At 39.5% G+C, this 19,408-nt stretch overlaps 2 protein-coding genes across 6 annotated transcripts in view; one reads left to right on the forward strand and one right to left on the reverse strand.

The window, feature by feature from the left end:
- LOC105671897 (bone morphogenetic protein 2-like) overlaps positions 1-2,507 on the forward strand; it is a 9,646-nt gene extending 7,139 nt beyond the window's left edge. Inside the window, exon 2 of the mRNA XM_012366432.2 lies at positions 187-2,507. Within this exon, the coding sequence (XP_012221855.1) occupies positions 909-1,976 (1,068 nt within the window). The 5' untranslated portion in view covers positions 187-908 and the 3' untranslated portion in view covers positions 1,977-2,507. The remainder of the gene's footprint in view (positions 1-186) is intronic.
- Mtp (microsomal triacylglycerol transfer protein) lies at positions 1,992-19,100 on the reverse strand. Of its 5 annotated transcripts, none has more exons than XM_012366415.2 (7): positions 18,962-19,100; positions 9,796-9,930; positions 8,673-8,849; positions 7,512-7,535; positions 6,844-7,037; positions 4,885-5,535; positions 1,992-4,401 (listed from the first exon to the last, which is right to left on the reverse strand). In XM_012366415.2, the coding sequence occupies exons 3-7, from the start codon at positions 8,755-8,757 to the stop codon at positions 2,662-2,664; spliced, it is 2,694 nt and encodes an 897-aa protein (XP_012221838.2). In that variant the 5' UTR covers positions 8,758-8,849; positions 9,796-9,930; positions 18,962-19,100; the 3' UTR covers positions 1,992-2,661. The 5 variants fall into 5 exon arrangements, with proteins under 5 accessions (XP_012221838.2, XP_012221837.2, XP_067209680.1 ...); XM_012366414.2 differs by lacking the exon at positions 18,962-19,100 and adding an exon at positions 10,024-10,174; XM_067353579.1 differs by lacking the exons at positions 9,796-9,930; positions 18,962-19,100 and adding an exon at positions 9,049-9,739.
- Between the last annotated feature and the right edge of the window lie 308 nt (positions 19,101-19,408).

The raw sequence follows: 19,408 nt of genomic DNA on the forward strand, positions 1-19,408 counted from the left end.
TCTGAAATTGTGAGAAAATAAAAATAATTGTACCTTTATAGGTTAGATTAATTATAGGTTAGAATAATTACATATATTAAATTTCTGGTGTTAATAATCTTGTTATGTGTGTTGAAATATTGTTTACAATTATACCAGGAAAGTGCTATCAATTTCCTGCTGCTGTTATCTGAAATTCTTCAACAGCTAGAGAGATACCGACGAGTGTCGTGGTGCAGAATACTGTTGCTGGCAAGGTAAATGAATACGTAGGATCGCTCGGTTGAGTGGTAGTCTGCGGTTGATAAGAGGATTCCAGGCGGTAACTTCGAACGTCCCTATTGGTGGCTATTTGGAGAGAACGGTCCTTCAGCCGGAGCATCCAACTCTGAAGAATCCGATGTTCGCAGTTCAAAGTACAACATCAGTATCGTTCGATCGTTCCTCTGGGAACTTTGCATCCGATTCGAAATTGAAGGTGGTTTGGTTAAAAAAGCAGTTACCACAAAAGTGCGTTATCCCTTATTCTGTTAAAAGAAAAGAATAAAAATTATGTACATTTATTAAATAATCGTCATTATTTTTACAAATATTATCATTTTTGCACAAACTAAAAATAAAAAAAAATTATTTTAAGTGTAATATCTCATAGTATATTGGAAGAAAATTTGAACACATACCTTTACTCAAAGGAAGAGGAATGGTTTTGCAGTGAACTTTTGTTAAATAGTTATAACTTCTTTTTTATAAATGTGTGATTTATAAGTTTTACCTAAATTGGAAATTGCATTCAATAAAATAAACCTGAAATCATTGCATATATATCTGAAGTCAATCAAATATATCTAAAGTGCAAGGAAATTTCTCATTATTTTATCCAAGTTTTTCTATAAATTATATGGCCAGTGCAATTCATAAAATTCCTTAAAATGCAACAGGAATTTATCATGCGAGGCCCAAAGTATTGGTTGCTGCTGGTCGCGGGTACATTTTTCATCTGTTGTTTGTGGAAGATCGGATCGATCAGCCGCTGGAGCTCCAATATGCGCGCAAAAGCATTGATCCATTTCGATCTGTCGATTCCATCGTCGCCGTCATCGACACCGCGTCGTCCTCCTTTCGACAGAATCAATGCGAGACTCTCGCGCGACGCTGCCCGCCGGAAACACCGGGGAACTCTATCGAGATACATGCTGCAATTGTACCATCGCCGTCCGGACGCTGACATCGTCCGGGCTATCCAGCCAGTGCACACTTCTGGTCCTCTCTGCGACGGCGGAAGGATCTTGGAGTTTACGATTCCATCCGTCGACGCGGACGAAACGCTTGAAGCCGCAGAGTTGCTCGGAATAGCCGGCGCGATAGTCAGAGTGCGATCGTTAAACGATCTGCCGGTGAGGAACAGGAGCGAGGAGATCCTGAAGTCGAGGAAGGACGACGCTTGGCGGGCCTTTGATGTCACGTCCGTCGTCGCCGACAAGAAGAGCGACATCGTCAAGCTCTATGTTCACGGCCGACTGACTTATCATCCTTACGGCGACAGTCCAATTCTGCTGCTGAACTATAGTAAGACGAGAAGGGTTCAGCGTCGTCGTCGATCGACGGAGGATCAGGAGGAACGCTGGAAAGAGGATATTCCGCGTAGACGACGCCGTAACAACTGCCGCCGGCGTCCGATGTACGTGGACTTCGCGCTGATCGCCTACGACGAATGGGTGGTCGCACCACCCGGATACGAGGCTTATCAATGCTCCGGCAAGTGCTTCTTTCCGTTCAGCGATCATCTTAGCCCGACGAAACACGCGATAGTGCAAACGTTAGTGCATAGCGCTCTTCAAACTAATGAGGACCTCAACAGCAACAAGTTCGTCAGCAGAGCCTGCTGTGTTCCTACTAGATTAGCACCCACGAGCCTGCTTTATCTGGATGCGAGTGGCACATTGACTTATGAATACGGTTACGAAGACATGGTCGTCTCCGAGTGCGGTTGCCGCTGACGGATAGAAATGATGAATAGTTTTCGTTTTTTATTATAACAGAACCAGAGCGCTTATCTATGGCGCAGAAAAATTAGCATATTCTCGAGATAAAAAATGTAAAATATAAATACAGTTAAACCTCGATATAACAGACCTTGAAGTGAAGATAAATGCACTGTACTTTCGTGATATTTCTAATTAACAAAAGTTTAAAATGAAAAATATATGAGATAGTCAATAACATAAATTATATTTTAATTTCTTACAAAATAAAATATAAAATTCTATCTTTTCAGAATTCTATCTTTTCATGTAACGTTTAGAACGGATTGCTAGAATTAGCAAAATTTTCAGACTACATTCTTTAATTTTAAAAAATTATAGCAATATTTATTTTCTCTAATTATCTAATTAAAAAGTGCATTTGAACGATGTCAATTAATTCCAGCTTTATACCGAGGTTCAAGTGTCACACTATCTGTCAATTTATATGTACAATTTATATGTAGTATTTATATGTCAATTTATATATATATATATATATATATATATATATATATATGTATATATATAGACATAGGTAAAAACGCTGTCTTATTTAGATTCCATCCTTACACTATCGAGGTTCACAATGGTAGTTGGTTCACAAAACAAACAGTTTCTATTATCGATCACGTATTGTTAAAAAAAGTCAGTACGTACGTTATCTCTTGAATTTGGTGCACATTTCATTATTCTTTTGGTTGAGCATGTAAGACCTTCCGGGTAAGTGAACCTTCGTCCGGCGCGTTTTCCTCAGTCTGTGCCGACTGCCAGGTATTCTTTCGATCTTGTAAACCTGATGCTTCACCGCCGTGTCCGGTTGACTGAGTCGCATGCACAGCGACACCGGTCCAGCAAAGTCCACATCGGTTAACAGCTCGAGTTTCGGCTCCATCGCCATCGAAAATTCCGCCTTGCTCTGCACGAAGCTTGAGTGCACTTTGGTACCGCCCTGGACCATCACGCCGGCGACCATCTCCACCCGAGATTGCGCGTTCCTCGACCATAAACTAAGCTCGATCTGACCAGCCAGGTCGAAGCTCACAGCGCCTTGAACGTCGATCTCGGCGACGAAACCGGATCCCAATGGCACGTATTCACTGTGACTGTACAAAGAAGATATAGCTTGGAAGGCAGGAGTCCTTTCGGACGCCGTACCGGACCACACGTGGCCCATCAGCTCGGTCTGACCGTAGAAGAAAACGAACGGTCGTATGCCGATGCCGAGGAAATCAATCTGCATCCCGGCAGTGGCCGTTTCATCCTCGGTTTGCTCTTCGCTTTGACTTGAGACGAAGTTGCCGAGACCGCCAGCGAACAATCCCAACGAGAACATCGCTTGCTGGTGTTCGTTGGTCTCCAATACGACATCCACGATGCCGCGCTTCAGGAGACCGGAACTTACTTCCTGAACGGTTACCAAGGAACCGTTGCTGTCGGGCGAGCGTAAAAAGCTCCTCGTAAATGCGATGCTGAGACCTCTCTGCGCTCGCGTATGATAGTTATTGATCTTCATATCGCCAGTTGCGTATATATTCTTCAGATAAAGAGCAAATCGTTCATTCTTCTCGGCGATCTGCTCCAGACGTTGACTCAGATACTTTCGGACTTCGTAAACCATATCATTGCTGTTCAAGTAGTTCACTAAATCGTGTAACACTTCCTCCGAAGGCTCGTTCTCGAGTATGATGTCCAGCGCGATCGTTCGCGCGCTGCTATCCCTTCGCGGTCCGCCGATTTGATAAAACATACTATGGGCGGCACTTTTCAACTCGTCGGTTATAGCTTCGTGAGGAAGAGCCGCCAAGGCACGCCACGCGGCGACGCTAACGGCCTTGTTGGAACTGAACGCGTGTGTCAGCAACGTCGGAATCGCTGCGCGACTCCTCAAGTTTCGTAAAGCTCGTAGGAACTTGAGCATGCACTCCTCGCCGGTGCAAGTATCTAGGCCCAGCTCCAGGCTGATTCTCGCCTTTTCTATCATCGCGGGGGACCCGTAGTGCCACGCCATTGCGCCCGCAGTGAGCGCGTACGTCTCAGACACCTTGTCGTTCTGCATCGTCTCCTCGGAACGTTTAAGAATATCTTTGACAACGTCCAAATGTGGCGCTGGCGATACAGACAGAGCCCAAAGGTATCTCTCGGTCTCATCACCCAATGCATCTTGCCGAAGGATCTTCATGGCCGCGTCATGAGCAGGCAACGTAGACGCAGAACCATACACATCCAACAACTGCATTTTTATTGGATGATTACGCGGCGCTTTCAAGATCTTGTGCAGCTCTTCGGACAACGCGTTCCTGACTAGAGGTAGAAGCTTGAGATAAGCCGATGCGGACTTTGTAGTGCCCAGAGCGGAAGCGGTGAGTGCATCGCGATATTCATCAATCGTTTGGTCAATCTGCAACGAAATACATGTTTAAATATATATTTCGTCATAACATAATGTTTACTTAATAAACTGATGTGTACAATGCAATCTTTATATACATATACTGAAAAATATTAACAATTTTTATAGTTAATAATTTATTATTTCATGTAAATCAATGTAAACTAATATATTAAATACGAATGCTAATCAATTATTATTTATGTTAAAATTTTAGAAAAGTAAACATTAACAAAACAGCATTTTATCTTTAAAAAACAGTAAGACATGTTCATTATAATTATATTCAAAGATATGATAGAGTAGTATATGTACATAATATTATAGCATGTTTTTCTTTTCAGAAAAGTCATTTTCAGTTAAAAAACTGAAGTATTCGAAGTATTCGATGTGTTATCAATGCATAGTAACATAGTTATCTATAATTGTTCCAATTGCGCAATGGAACACAACCCATGAAACACAAAAGATAACCAATAGATAAAAAGTTACCGTAGGACATCCGGCATCGGGACACGTCACAGGCTCTGGCTGAAGCTCGATATCGGTTTCCCGATATCCTCGTTGAAGAAGCGCTACCGCGTGCTTCGCAGACTCTGCCTTAACGACGTCTGCGTTCAAATCCTGCACATATTGTAATGTCCTCGTCGACATGACACCCGTACCGATATCTGACTTAGCCGTTAAAGTCATCGTATGCGTCTCATGCTCAATCACGTGCTTCGGTAATAGCATTTGCGATAGCACGTATGTGGAATTGTGATGACTTTCAAGTTTGACAGCGAATATTGGATTCGGGTGTCGTTTTGGAGGCGGTAAACTTTTATGTGTACATCTAGTCTTTTTTTTCTCGATAACATTTTCTCCGGAAGACGTATAAATCACATTGCAGGAACCGGAGGCGTCTCGTTGGTGCACCTCGTCGTCGAGCGTTCGATATTGAAAAAGACTAGCTAAACCTCGCTTTAAATTCGCGGACGACGCGCTCTCGTCTTGATCCATGTACAAATGTTGAACATCGCCGTCCTGCCAAGTTACGAAGAAGGGCTTCTCGGCAACATGATTCACCTTGGATGAGTGTTCCACGAAATCTTCCGGTTCCGGAGCTCGGCGGGACTTGATCCATAACTGCGGCGATAATAACTGCAAGAATAATATTCATCAGAGACATGATCGTATCTTGCGTTATATAATACACAGCGACAGAGACTGTAGCAACAACGAATGTCTTATAATCATATACATATTATTATTATATACATATATATTATTATTAAAAATTTAAAGCAACAAAAAATCGAAGATTTATGAACTATTAAGTTTAAGAATGCTCGGAATATAAATTATCTATATTGCTAAAAGATTTATTCAATTTAAAAGAATTAAATAAAATATTTTATCAATAAATAATTTTAGATTAATATTAATTGAATCGTAATATATTTTGTTAATTTTACCTAATAATTGTTTTACATTAAATCAATAATTTAATTTTTTCTTTCGCCAAACCCGATAATTAGAAACAATTTTTTTAATTTTTCTACATTTGTCCAACACAAGGAAATAAAATTAGTCATGAAATTATTAATGACTAATTTATCAATGAATTATTCAACAATTTCGAAATGTAACTCAAGAAATTTTGTTATCGTATTTAGATGTCGGGTTATCAATGCAGAGTGAAATCCGGTACGACCTCTTTCGATATCAGTGCAAGCGTGTTTTTTAATCTTTCCGAAGTCAAATGTCCTATCCTGAACACAAGAGTTTCAAAAAATAAATTGAATTTAGGAATAATAAATATGATATGCATTTTGAAATGTTAGTATATTGAGTCACTTACATATATGGAATCATACAATTACACATATACAAAAAAAAATAGCGTGTCGCATGGAATATAAGACAATATTTACATTAGCATATTATTTTAGATAACTTTGTATAATTATTCTTAAATAATTTTTCAAGAGAAGTAAATATATATATATATATATATATATTACAATTTATTAAATTGCGACAACGTTTTATTTATCTACACGTCGCGCTGCAAACTTGATATAAAATTTTTATATGCAACCGTAAACTTTTTATGAGAAATATATAGCTCATGTTTTTTTTATCAGTTTTTATATTTATATTTCTTTAAAAAAAATATTATATCTAAAAAATAAATAAGCAAACATATCACAACAATACTTTAAAATAAAATTTATATAACATTTCTGAAACAAACTTAATAATTAAAACGCGTACTCGTTTAACATATTTAATTGTAAATCTTAGAAAGCCGTTTCATTAATATCAATTAACTTAAAAAATAAAGAAAATAATTATATAAGCTACAATTGAAATTAAGTACTTCTGGTGAATTCAATATTCCTTTATAGAATGCGATCTAGATATTAAAATCAAAATCAGTAAAAAAATATATAAATGAAATTATACCTGAAACTGAAGCAGCAAGATATTGGGTTTATAATGATCCTGCCATACGGCAGTAACATCCAGCTCCCCTGACAACCCGAAGCCGACGTCACCTCCAGATTTCGCCGGTCCGGTTTCTCTGAAGATAAGCACGGTTGTCAGCTTATACTTATGGCCTTGCCCTACCTCCCAGCCCTTGCTGATACTGGCGACTGCTGTAAATATCACGCACCATTTCCAGCAAGTATTCATTATCGCGTGGTTAATCATCGTGGACTAATGTGTAGTTAATTGAGTGAGGTAGTTATGTGTAAGGTAATCGAGTGCTCGACAACTTGATCGATCGCGAGTCGCGCGTCGACTGAGGAGCGTACCAGACGACAAGGATCGCTCCTCTCTCATCGGGACACACGACGAATCCAGAAGAGAACACGCGCCGGATACGCGCGTGTGTGTGAATGCGTGTTCCATACATGTGTGCGTCCATACGGGCACCACAACGGAATACCGTTAATTCACGAAGAGTCCCTGTTACACGACGGGCAAGAATGGGCGTTGTGTTTGATTTTTTTTTAATTTTAAATTTCGTTAAAATGAACCGAAGTGTTTTAAATAATTCAATGAATTTTTATCGGCTTAAATATTCTTCTTCCTTCTTCCTAATTATGATCAAGGAATAAATTAGTTACCTGGTGCCATCTGACAGTAGGACCCTGTAAAAAAAAAAGCTGCTGCTTTACATACGTACATCGAGAAATGAGGGTTTTATACTGGGTGTCCAGTAAATCGTAGTACAATCGGCTACATTCCTCATGAAAAAGATAAAAGTCTATAAAGATAAAACGTAATATAGGATAAATGTTTTTCCGTCGATTTTATACTTTTCAAAAAAATTGCAAGAAAAAGAACGCGAAAGTTTATTTGACTACTAAGATGAATATTTGTGCATCTTCAAAATCATCTTTAATTATATAATCACTATTGATATATGATGCTGATGGCATTGTCAATTTTCATTGGTTTCTTGAAACAATAAACCGAAGTAATCGCAAATATACATTAACGTATTTTTAGAATTATAAATTTTTATCGCAGTTACAATTTTTACAAAAAATTATTGGTATAAGTTTTATCTAATCAAATAGACATATGCCGCATTTTTATATGTTTCTTGAAGATTAAGCAGTAAAAAATTATTTTATTTGTTTCTTTTTCACGAAAACTCACCGGTTATATCGCAAATATACATTGTATGCTTTTACAATTATTACTTCAATTGTAGTTTGTTGTCACAAATTGTTTTTAAGACAAATTTACTGAATCAAACGTACGTCACTTTTGCATTTAAAATCTTTTGTTCTCGAAAACTCTGAAAATAAGAAAAACATTTTTTTTACATTTTAATCGTTTCTTTTCCATGAAAAATCACTGATTACACTACAAATATACATTTTTACGTATTTTCAATTGTAGTATTTTCAATCGCAATTAGTTGTTGTACAAAAACAAATGTTAACACAATTTCACTACATCACTCTTACATTTCTCAATTCTTTTTCTCAAAACTGCAAGCAATCAGAAGAGATTTTACATTTTCACTCATTTCTTTTTCATGACGGATCACCAGTTATACTTTGATTGATTGAAATAGCAGGGCGTACTTCAATGAGTGACCAGCCATATTCCGGCCGGCTCCTACAGTGCATTTTTCAGCGAATGACTTTCGGTCTGCGATAAGAGGGGAACCAGAGGACATAAGGGCGCAGTGCGGGGGGACCTCATTCGAACAGGGTGGGAGCAGGGCGATGAGAGAGCAGCAGGAAGACTAGAATAACCGGCGGATAACTTACCGAGGAACGTCAGAAGGTAGACCAGGCAAGCAGCGAGCGTCCTGACCGGCGTCCTGGACGAGTCTCGGAGACGATGACCGGCCATCCTTTCCCTCTTGCTATCGTCCCGCACTGCGTCGTCGTCGTACTGCGACGTCGTCGCTCCGTTCTGTCCGCTCTTCTTCTCTCCCTCTGTGACTAAATACGAATAATTAGACGAGGCAGGCCTGCGTTATCGTGGCACCCGGAACCGAGTCCCCACTCTCGCAGTAGGAAAATGAAAAAAGGAAAAACGGGGAGACCGGTATCGGATACTACCCGAACTTGAACTCATGCGCGTTGTAAATTATATACACACGTGCGCGAAACATATAATATCACGATCGCTTGATAATACCTCGTGCAACAACCGTAATACAAGCGGCGCGGTGCGTTGAGACAACGAGAAAAGAGCCACTACGAGTGCGGAAGCCGGTCAATTTGTCCGATCCGGACTGACGAGTGCGTATTATACCGAGTGTCCCAGGTTTCCTCTCCGTTGGCATTTCCCTTCGTTTGTTTAGAATCGCTTTTTCCACGAAAAAAATCCTTTCTTCAAAAATTTGCTCCATTTTCTTTCATTAATGTCTGTTTAATAATTGCCGGTTACACCGATGGTTTAAATAGTTGACTTAGAAATTTGTTATCGTTTATCTTCGTCTAGATTACAGTTTTATCTGTGACATTTACAGACAAAATAAATAAATAAAAGATAAATTTTGCTAATCTTCAGGTGCACGCGTGAGTTTTAGCAAACGTTTAATATGTTCTATTTTTGAGACAGTTAGACACCGACTGATGACAATGTTTTTTCAAAGTCAACTCAAGATTTCAGAGATCATAAGAAAGATGATAGAACAGCAATAAATCACGATCGCAAAACAAACACGCTACAACATAAACATGATGACATTCGAAAAGCCACGCGTATATTCATTTACGTAAATTTGGTTCCAAAGTACATTTAGCGTAATTCACACTCTTAAAGTAACAAGAGTTTTACTGCTGGTTTACAGCTAAAGGATTCACTAAGCCGATTTAAGATCTAGACATACACACGCGAACGGAAACACCAATAAACAGGTCGCTGCACAAATGTACTTACATGTGATCGTAGACAGCGCACATCCGTTTTTCTCGGGGAATCAGCTGTTCGACAATGTCCTCCGGCTATACCGAGCGATAAAACTGCGTTCTAATCGCGGCGCAGCGACCAGCTTGACTCATCGAGCACTTTCCTCTGTGAAGAAAAAAAAAATCAGGTCAGACTTGCAGTGGGCAATTCGAACTCGAGATTCACGAATGCGAAACTGTTTAACGCAATGGCACTCACGCGAACGAGATAATACACGTCATGGATCTACGAGGCGACTGTCGTGAGACCGAAAGCGACAAACGGGATCGTGAATTCCGCCCGAAGCGAACGGCGGCAAATGCTCTTGAAAGGCGTGCTTATCAATCAGCCGTGGCCTTTCAACTCACGGCTGACCTTATCAAGATCATTATACAGCTGATCGTGTAATCACGATTTGTCATTCTTCCTTCGTTTGTAATAAAACTGCGAAATGTTAGCGATATCAATCCGAATGATGCTGATCAGCTCTCGCTTATGCAAAGTAAACAACTTTTGGATATGCAGAGGCAAATAATGAATGATGAAAATAAATAAGTGCAGTTGCGAAATGTTATTAAGTAATTTGAAGGGATGTCAATAATTTCTTTTGCAATCATTTTACAGATTATGTAAAAGTTATTTTAAATAGTTTCTGCAAATTTTATGAGTCACTGAATTTTTTATTTTTTATATTTCTGCCTGTGACATTAAGCGCCCACATATTTATCAATTAGCTAATCATTAGTTTACTTGCATTAGATTTTTCACAAGAGTATCTTGTTTTAGATTTATACATATGTAAAAATACAAGATACTTATCTATCTCATTTTTATTCTAATTTTTATTTTAAATAAAATTATCGTTATCTTATATTTATTTATTTAAAATATGTTAGGAATTTGATGTGAATGTCGATATATAAGGTGTTCAGTGTAAAATATTAAGATGGCACAGCAATCTATTTCCTTAAGAAATACACAGTAAATTATTTCGATAAAACTACTTTTTAAAATATTTTCTATGATGTACAGCCTAAAAATTTATATTATTTATAGATAAAAAATTTTGTAAAGATAAAGTTTAAATTTTTATTGTCAGTATTGCATGCACATGGAAAATAACGCTAACTAGCGTCAGGATTGCGAGCCATCTCTTCAAATCGATAAAATAACATTTGTCGGCAATAAAAGGTATGATAACTGCATTACTCTTATGTAAAAAATTGAAATCAATACGTCTTCCATTAATATTAAAATTTAGAAATAAAGTAATTATAATTTTTTTGTCAATAAATAATTTTTAATTTATTCAGTATTTATTTTACTGAATATTTTATTGTATTTTACTAAGTATTTTATTTAATTATAATTATTGTATTAAGAAAGTTCTGCTAATTTTAAAATTATGAGAATTTTGCTAAAATCGTAAATGATTAGAAGACTCATACAGTCATATTTTATAATTTCTAATTAAAGTAAAAGTTTGTAGAAACTATAAATTTGATAAATTCGATAAAAAGCATATAAGTTCTAAAATATCAATAGTAACATATGCTGACATTTGATCACTTAAACATTTTCGAATCGTTTTCTATTTCTAATAATTATTTCACAAACTGATGATATCATTGCAAATACAAAGCTTTACATTTCAGTTATACGTTGCAATTTTGTCATAAGTGATTTTCCGAATCCAATGTATGCCATTATTCTGTTTACTATTACATGCCGTAATATACGTATAAATAAATGACTCTATTAATTAGCTACTCAAATATACATAAACGAGCCGAAAGGTTCGTAATATTGCATCGGCAAATAATTGGCTTTTTTCACGTATCATTTCTTAGAGACCAATAAACAAGATTCTAGCAAGGATACTAGAAAATAAAAAAATAAAAAAAGGCACTACAGCAAATCTTCGCGCAATATAAGCTGCGCGTTTGTAGAAGATGACTTAGAAGAAACAATCAATAAATCAGTAAATCTCATTGTATATAAATTCAAAACAATATGGTTTTCATATCATCATTTCAAAAAACATTAATTTAAAACGTTAAACGTTAGACAAAATTCAAACCAATATTAATTCACATCATTCAAGTTTATCATAATTATTTGTAATTATCATACGACAATTATTGCCGAATAAACCTTAAAATCTGATATCTTTGGCAAGCATGCAAAAGTGGTATTTTCGACACTTGAAATTCAGAAGGCTTTTCCTCTAAACAAAACGGTGTTTCCGTGATTTTTCCTAATGCTACGAGGCGAGAATCGTTCAATTTATTAGTATTAGCGATACCATTATTTCCCGAACACAAGTATCGATTTCTCTTCCTGAGGCATCCTGTACAAACCTGCGGAAATAGCCGTTCGGAAGCCGCAACGAATGAACGAATGAACCAACGAACGGGCGAATGAGCGAGCGCGAGCGCGCGCTAAATAATCATAACTCAGAGAGACATTTGTAACGCCAGCCTCTCGCTCGTATTTATCGCTGTTGTTGGACGGTTTGTTGCAGCAATAACGGTAATGGGCCTCCCCCGCCTCCGGTCTCTCGCACTCCCTCTCTACGTCTCCACTTCCAACCCCCGGCCCGTCCACTCTCTCTCTTTCTCTTTCTCTCTCTCGCCTTGCCGGCCACCCCTTGCCGAGCGATTTATCCCCGGGTAATTAGCACGGGTAATAATTAATGCGGCCGCGCATTGTGCTAATTATCAGCGAGAGAACCTTTTAAGAAATGAAAGAACATTCGAAATAAAACAGGATGTCGCGAGGACGGCAGGGGGGAAAAGACGGGGTAAACGCGTAGCGGCGAAGAAGATCAAGCGGTGGTGGAAGAAGGCGGATGGGCCGAAAAGAGAAAAAGAAGAATGAGAAGCAGGGAATTTTTGCGCGAAAACTTATACGCGCGATTATACAGGGTGACTCGATACTGTCGCGTGTCATTTTTATATTGTAGATTATTTTGAATGGAATATTTTTTAGAGACTGGATTAGATACTTATCGTTCGATATATGTTCACAATTAAGTCTTCGAGATTTCTGCCGGCATAAGTCTCATTTGACATTAATTAATTAAGAAATAATTTTTTCTACAATTTTTTCTACAATTTTTTCTACAATATTCAAGTTTTCTATATGTTTTTATCTTGCAAAATAATTCTTTGATATTTCTTATTCCTACAACTGCATCTGAGAATCATATTCATTCATTTACAATAAATTAAAAAATCTACAAAAAGTTAAATTATTATTTAATTGTTTTTTAAAAATAGTAATTTTTTCTCGAAAGATTTCTTGGCAGAAAAAATGCAAGAGTATATTTCCCTCTCTAGAATTACTTAACTTTCGATATTAATTAATTACTGAGCTTCCTTCTTACTTTAAATAACTCATGTGTTTTAAAGTTACAAGTTTAAGCTGCGGTAATTTCAGTCTGCGATTTGAAATTATAGGGCTCCAATTCTGGGGCACCCCGTGTACGCGTTTCGGCGGACTCGCGCGCGTGCGAGCGGAGAGAAGCGCGAGCCGTACGGACTCATGACAGCCAGCGGAGTCGAGCAGCTATCCATCAGGGTGCTTTTGTCGCCCTAATGAGAGCTTGAATTATTCAACTTGGAGACCCTCTTTCCGCCCCCCTCGTTACCCCTCATGTCGGTTCCCTTCTTCCGCGTCGAGACGCCCGCCCATCCACGACGCTCATACGGGACCCGCTCATGCTCGCGACACTTAGAAGTCGTTCATTCCTATACGTGTACACCAGGCTATTAATGCGCCTCTCCTTCCGGTTAGCGACAAACCCGAAAACGATCGTCGTACTTAGATAAAATCAATTCCAGCTTAAGCGATGTATATTATAACACCTAAGCAATATATATATATTATTCACGTGTGCACAATACGAATGTATGTTATAATATTTAACTGCGGTGCGTGATGACGCATAATTATAATAATTATGGCACGTAATACTACGAGATTGAGAGTAATATTTTTATAACTATCAAAAATCTATATCTCTTTAGCTTCTTTCGCTGTTATAATATTGAATTTTTCGTGGGAGGCAACGCTTTAATTATAGTTAACATATGCATGAATTCGCGCGCAAAATCTATCGGAATGTTTTTAACTCTCACATATAGTATTACCGATCTGGTGGCATAAAATTCATATGCATAACTTTTACGCGGGTCTCACTCCTTCATTCCATTTAAATTTATACGCTGAAATGTACACATATCGTTTTTAATGGCGAATATTTCGTACGTTTGTACCGATGGTTCGGTGGCAAAGCATTAAACGCAATCAAATGAAAATGCGATATCAAAATAACGTGATGGAATTTCTCTGTGAAGTGCATTAATAAGTGTTAATAATCGCATAAATGCCGTCAAGATACCATATTTCGGTCGGAACGATTAAGAAATTTGATGGACAACCATCGAAATTATGCGCGCATCCTTGTGCACGCGCAGTATCAAATGTATTTTCACACACACACACACACACACACACACAAGTTCTTTCATAATTTTATAAACGTATTATTTTTTTCAACATAACAGCATTATTTTTCGAGACATAAAAAAATTTATAAAATCAAATAACTACGATATTTTCTGATCTCGAATTATATGTTCGCGTAAATGCGACTTTTAAATATTTTATTTAAATATTTTTTTTAAATACCAATATCGATAATGACATTAATAATGTCGGTGCGCAATCGTGCGAATCAGGACGTAACCGAAGCGCTGAAATTTCAGCAGCAACTCCTATCTAAGTTATTTCCGGATAACGGCTACCGGCGAGTGCGCTGTCGACCAATTTCTTAAGAATTTTACAGCCCCGGCTAAACTTTCGTGATTAACTACTTCCGAGTTGTTTTCAAAAGTGGAACGTATATTACACCCGCTTGAACACTTCCGAGACGTCGTTTTAGCCGCGGTGGAACGTCTAAATACAAGCTTTTACCGGTGCGCAGAAAGAGCCGGCCGACCTCCTTCGAGCGTGGGCGCAACGCCCGGCGTCGCGTCCGCGCGCCGGCATTCACCGGCACCTGTATATGCAAAGCTCGTTTCCCTCGAGATAATTGCACTGTGATATCGCGCAGCTCATCCTTTTTTACGTTCCTGCGCGACGAGGTGCGGCTTCGCAGGACAAGACGAGGCGGCTTTTATTGGCGCTTCGCGCTGTTGATGGCTTAGCGTTACCTTTACGTTACCGCCGCGGCATCGCCTGAAAACTTTTTAAGTCGATAAAGCTTCCGCCAACTACTCACCTTCGAGATTTTCGCATACGCTACTTACGCCGTAACCGGATGAAAAGATACGGCGCAATATCGACATTCTTAGTCGAACAGCAAAAGAGGAAAGAAAATTATTTTCACGCTCTCTCCTTAAAAAAGTCGCATTTTTTCTTTCAAGCAAATAGAAAAGGAAGATGCATGCGTTATATATAGTTTTTATCTATGAAATTTAAATTGCGTTATATATCAGAGACGGCCATATATGCGATTATTTATTGCACCGGAATCATTATAGAATAAGCTAATGTTTCAATAGATATTCATTAAATTTCCATAGATTGGAATATAATATATTTCAATTATTATGCAATATCATAAATAGTTTCCACCAGCCTCCCTTACGATAATGCATTGTCCCGTTTCAGGATCGATGTAGATCCTTTTCGCGAGCGATCCTTTTTCGCTGCGTAATGCGACGTGCGTAAATCGAGGAATAGGAGCGGAAACCCGCGTAAAACCAATTGGAACGCTCCGGTGAAGGAAGCACGATCGCGAGACGTTGGCGCTTGAGGAAAAGGGCCAGGACGGAAAGAGCTTGTGGGCGAGGCGGAGAGGTGAGGGGAAGAGGCGTAGGGAGAACGAAAGAGACGGCCGGGCCGCTACATCCGCGAAGCTATTATAACCGCTCGAGCGAATCTCTATTAAAACGTGTTTACACTGGCTTAGGGGTTGACTCAGGCCGCGCGCATCCCTCCGCGCCCACCCGCGCGTTCCCGTCCGACCACCCCTCTCTTAGTCCTTGGTTTCAGCCAACTCGAGGCTTCGTGGGTGCCACCCTGTACACACACACACACATACATATACACGCATCTGTACACGTATACGTACACGCGCGCGCGCCGGGAAACTGTGTGTACAGAGTAATGCCTATCTAATTGTCGCGTGTATGAATAGTGAATCCCGGAGCACTCGAGGCTATGAGCCAGATCCGAGCTAACACAAGGGAGGAGCCATATGAGCTAATCTATATTATGATAGCCCGACCTCCGGGGTTGCGCTAGTTCGCCCCCGTCTCTCGTTACCCTCGCTGCTGCCGCTACTTTACACGACACGCGGCCGTACACTGCTGATCGTTGATGGTGTCGCTGGTGGGTGCTCTTACAATAGTAATGCGGTACAGTCGTTTAATCTCTCGACTGCGATACACGAAAGTTCTTTTTTAAATAAATGTCGTGTAGCTAAAAAAATAAAAATATTGTACACTTGAAAAAATTATATAAAAGATTAAGATGCAAAAAAATTACTACTTTTATCGTGTCAAATATTTCTTGTTGTGTAAGATTAATTTTTATTGAAGAAAATTTCACTAGAATATATCTAATTATCTCTTTCACTTGGATAATCTGAAAAATTCAAATTCATGATTTGAATACTTCAAGCGTGATTTAAATAATTGCGAAAAGTCAGTAAAGTTGAAATTCTTAACGCGCTATTGTTATCGATATAAATAAATTGGTGCAATATTATAAATATTTTAGAACCGACTCATTCGCGGTAAGAAATTACGATGATAACGGATCGATGATAATGGCTCGAGTCAGAATCCCCGTTCATTAATGGGAACCATTGTGTGCGCATACGTTCAAGCACACACGGGCCAGGTCCCTCGTTTCTCCAATCCCCGACGCGCGTTTATTATTATCTAGTCGCGCGGCTGGTTCACCCCGTTACATTTTCTGATGAGGTTACATTACCGCGAATTCTCACGTGTGGTCTATTGAAATTTCGTATTGCGGCGCGCACGGGCTGCGCCTTACCCCTCGTTAAATAAGTAATCGCTTGTTACACGTTGAAGCTACCTACGCCGCTTGCCTCGCCGCGGGACTCGGCGCACTGTTTTTCGCATCCCTTGGGTGAAATCTCGTTACTTTGCGTTGTTCCCGCGGTCAGATTGTCCAGAAATCCGCCTCCTCGGCTTACACAGCGTTAAAGAAAATATCTTTATGTACTTCTCTTTAAAATTAAGCGACTATGGCGAAGAAACAAAAATTATTTCTCTCACTGTTGCATCCTCGACCCTTTCGTGTATCTATTTTTTTAATACCTTACATTTTGACTTATTAAATTTTCTACTTATAAAATAAATTTGAAAACCGCGTCAAGAAAAAATGTTTGACTAATTGCAAAGACCGGAACATCTCGTGTAATTAATTTCTGCAAACCCATTAAAAGAGTAGAAAAATAATATTTCGCCAGAAAGAAGAAAGAGTGCTTGTACAATTTTTTATTCTTAAAGTAAAAAGATTTTATACTTAGAGCACGCGGATTTTTCAAATCACATTTCTCAACAAAGATCAATGGCTGATTATCATCAGTGCCGATCGAGCATTTCCGCGACGCCTTCGCTCTTCGACAAAGAGGCACGAAGCGTCGTAAGCTACTGTTAATTTATCACGACGGAAGTCTGGGGTTGGAGCTACTCGTCGTAATATCTGCCGAGCCATCCCTCTCTCGTCCCCCCTCGCCCGCACAAGTTCCGTCCTTTTCTCGTTCCTCCCGTTCTTCCGCTACGGATGGGAGAACGTCTTATTTTATACACAAAGGACCCCGCGCTAGCGCCGGCGTTGCGGGAGGGTTTTCGACATAATGTCCCGACAGCTATTAAATGTGTATACGCACGCGAAGCAGACGGCACGTGACCATGCGGATGACGAACGGAGAAGTTGCTGTCGACCGAGCACTCGGTTAGCTTTTACCGAGTGTGTCTAACGCGCTAAATTTACCGTGTTAAGCTTACGCGGGTCATAAGATCGTGGAGAGCGTCGAGAAAAGGGATCGCAATGAATTGATTATTCGCGAGAAAACAACGAAACCCCGCTTTAAAGTCTTGTTACTTGTCCACGAATCTGTGTTACATGTAAAAAATTTGATTTGAAAAACTCAACTATGCCGAAATATAAAATCTTACTTTATTTTAATTTAGGAATAAAGGATCTAATAAGTATTTTACACCTCTTCCTTCTAGCGAAATATCATACTTCTTTTTCCCTGTGAATCTTTGCAGATTATGTGACGCACGGACAAACGTACGAAATCCATTTCGCCAGCAGATACGGTTAAGTCAAATGCATTTGGGGTACGTCGGGGTAATCGACTGGGCGTCGCGAACGAGAGAAGTGGAAAAGAGTGGTGGCATTTCGGGGCGTCGGGACGCCGGACGTCGCAATCTCGTCGTCCCGCCCACCCTTCTTTTCGTGCCACTCGACGTGCGCCATTGTGATGGTAATATGTCTGGTCGGGAATCAGGGTCGGAGTTATCGCGGTGTCATTCGAGAATTAATCGCTTCTTCCACGGTCTATTGAATTGTGACCGCAAGCATCATGGCTCTTCAATAAAGCTTGTGTTAGAATGCATTTGGCGGTGATAAATACGGCATCAAAATTAAATTAAATTCCATCAATTAAAATGTGCAGCTCGCAACTTATAATTCGGCGCGATTTGGGAAAGTATATCTTTAAGTAGATAAAATCAGACGTAGAGTCAGACAGAACTAACCGTGTCCCTGACGGAAGACACATTTTAACGTCAGCTGTTATTTAAAAGACTCGAAATTTTAAGAAATATTTTGATTCGGCAATTTTATCTATCAAGATCCGGCGACACTTTATTCCCGGCGAAAGTCGCGGCCGAGACATCGCCAATTCGATAACGGGCGAATACTCGCCAATAGATAGGCGGACAGAGACACGCGGGAGTTTCACGAATCGAGAGATAAAAAGGGGGGACGACGGGGCGAGCAGGATGAAAAGGCACGATAGACATGCTACGGATACCGGAAGGCAAGAGCCGAGGTTGGGTTGAGGGCGCCATTACGTCCGGCCACCCTTCGGTCCTCCACTTACCCCTAACGACGTTCCGGGCAAATAAAAGTTGATTTCTCTCGTCCCTCTCGCTTCTCCCGTCTTGCCATCCTACGCTTCTTACTATGCTGCTTCACTCCTCCCATCTGAAGGCATCCCTCTGTGTCTCGTCCCTCCGTTTCGCCGCTTTATCTCTTTAGGTGCCTTCCGCCTCATCAGCTGGCGCGAGCTATTCGTCGGTTTACGTGGACCTGTGCCAGTCGATAGAGAAATTTTGGGTTCCTCATGCTGAGTTCTCGCCTGCTGTATCTAAAATCAAAATTACGTTTTCGATTAGAAAAAGTTATCGTATTATTTGAACGAATATTTCACCTCTGTTTTTCAAAGTTCTAACAACGTGGTTTTAAGCAAAATATTTTTAAATTAGCACTTGATATGTTAAGAATTGTCAATAATTGTCTTAAAGCAACAATGGCAGAGATGCAGTGC

The sequence above is a fragment of the Linepithema humile genome, chromosome 4 (assembly GCF_040581485.1).
Source record: "Linepithema humile isolate Giens D197 chromosome 4, Lhum_UNIL_v1.0, whole genome shotgun sequence".
In the NCBI taxonomy this organism is placed as follows: Eukaryota; Metazoa; Arthropoda; class Insecta; order Hymenoptera; family Formicidae; genus Linepithema; species Linepithema humile.

What these genes read in the sequence shown, in the direction of transcription:
- Mtp (XM_067353579.1), bottom strand. Translation starts at nt 9,262, where the DNA reads ATGGAGCAAATTTTTGAAGAAAGGATTTTTTTCGTGGAAAAAGCGATT. An exon ending in TCTTGCTGCTTCAGTTTCAG is followed by an intron (nt 5,536 to 6,843) that starts GTATAATTTCAT and finishes TTATTCTTGCAG; the next exon opens with TTATTATCGCCGCAGTTATG. An exon ending in CCGATGCCGGATGTCCTACG is followed by an intron (nt 4,402 to 4,884) that starts GTAACTTTTTAT and finishes ATTTCGTTGCAG; the next exon opens with ATTGACCAAACGATTGATGA.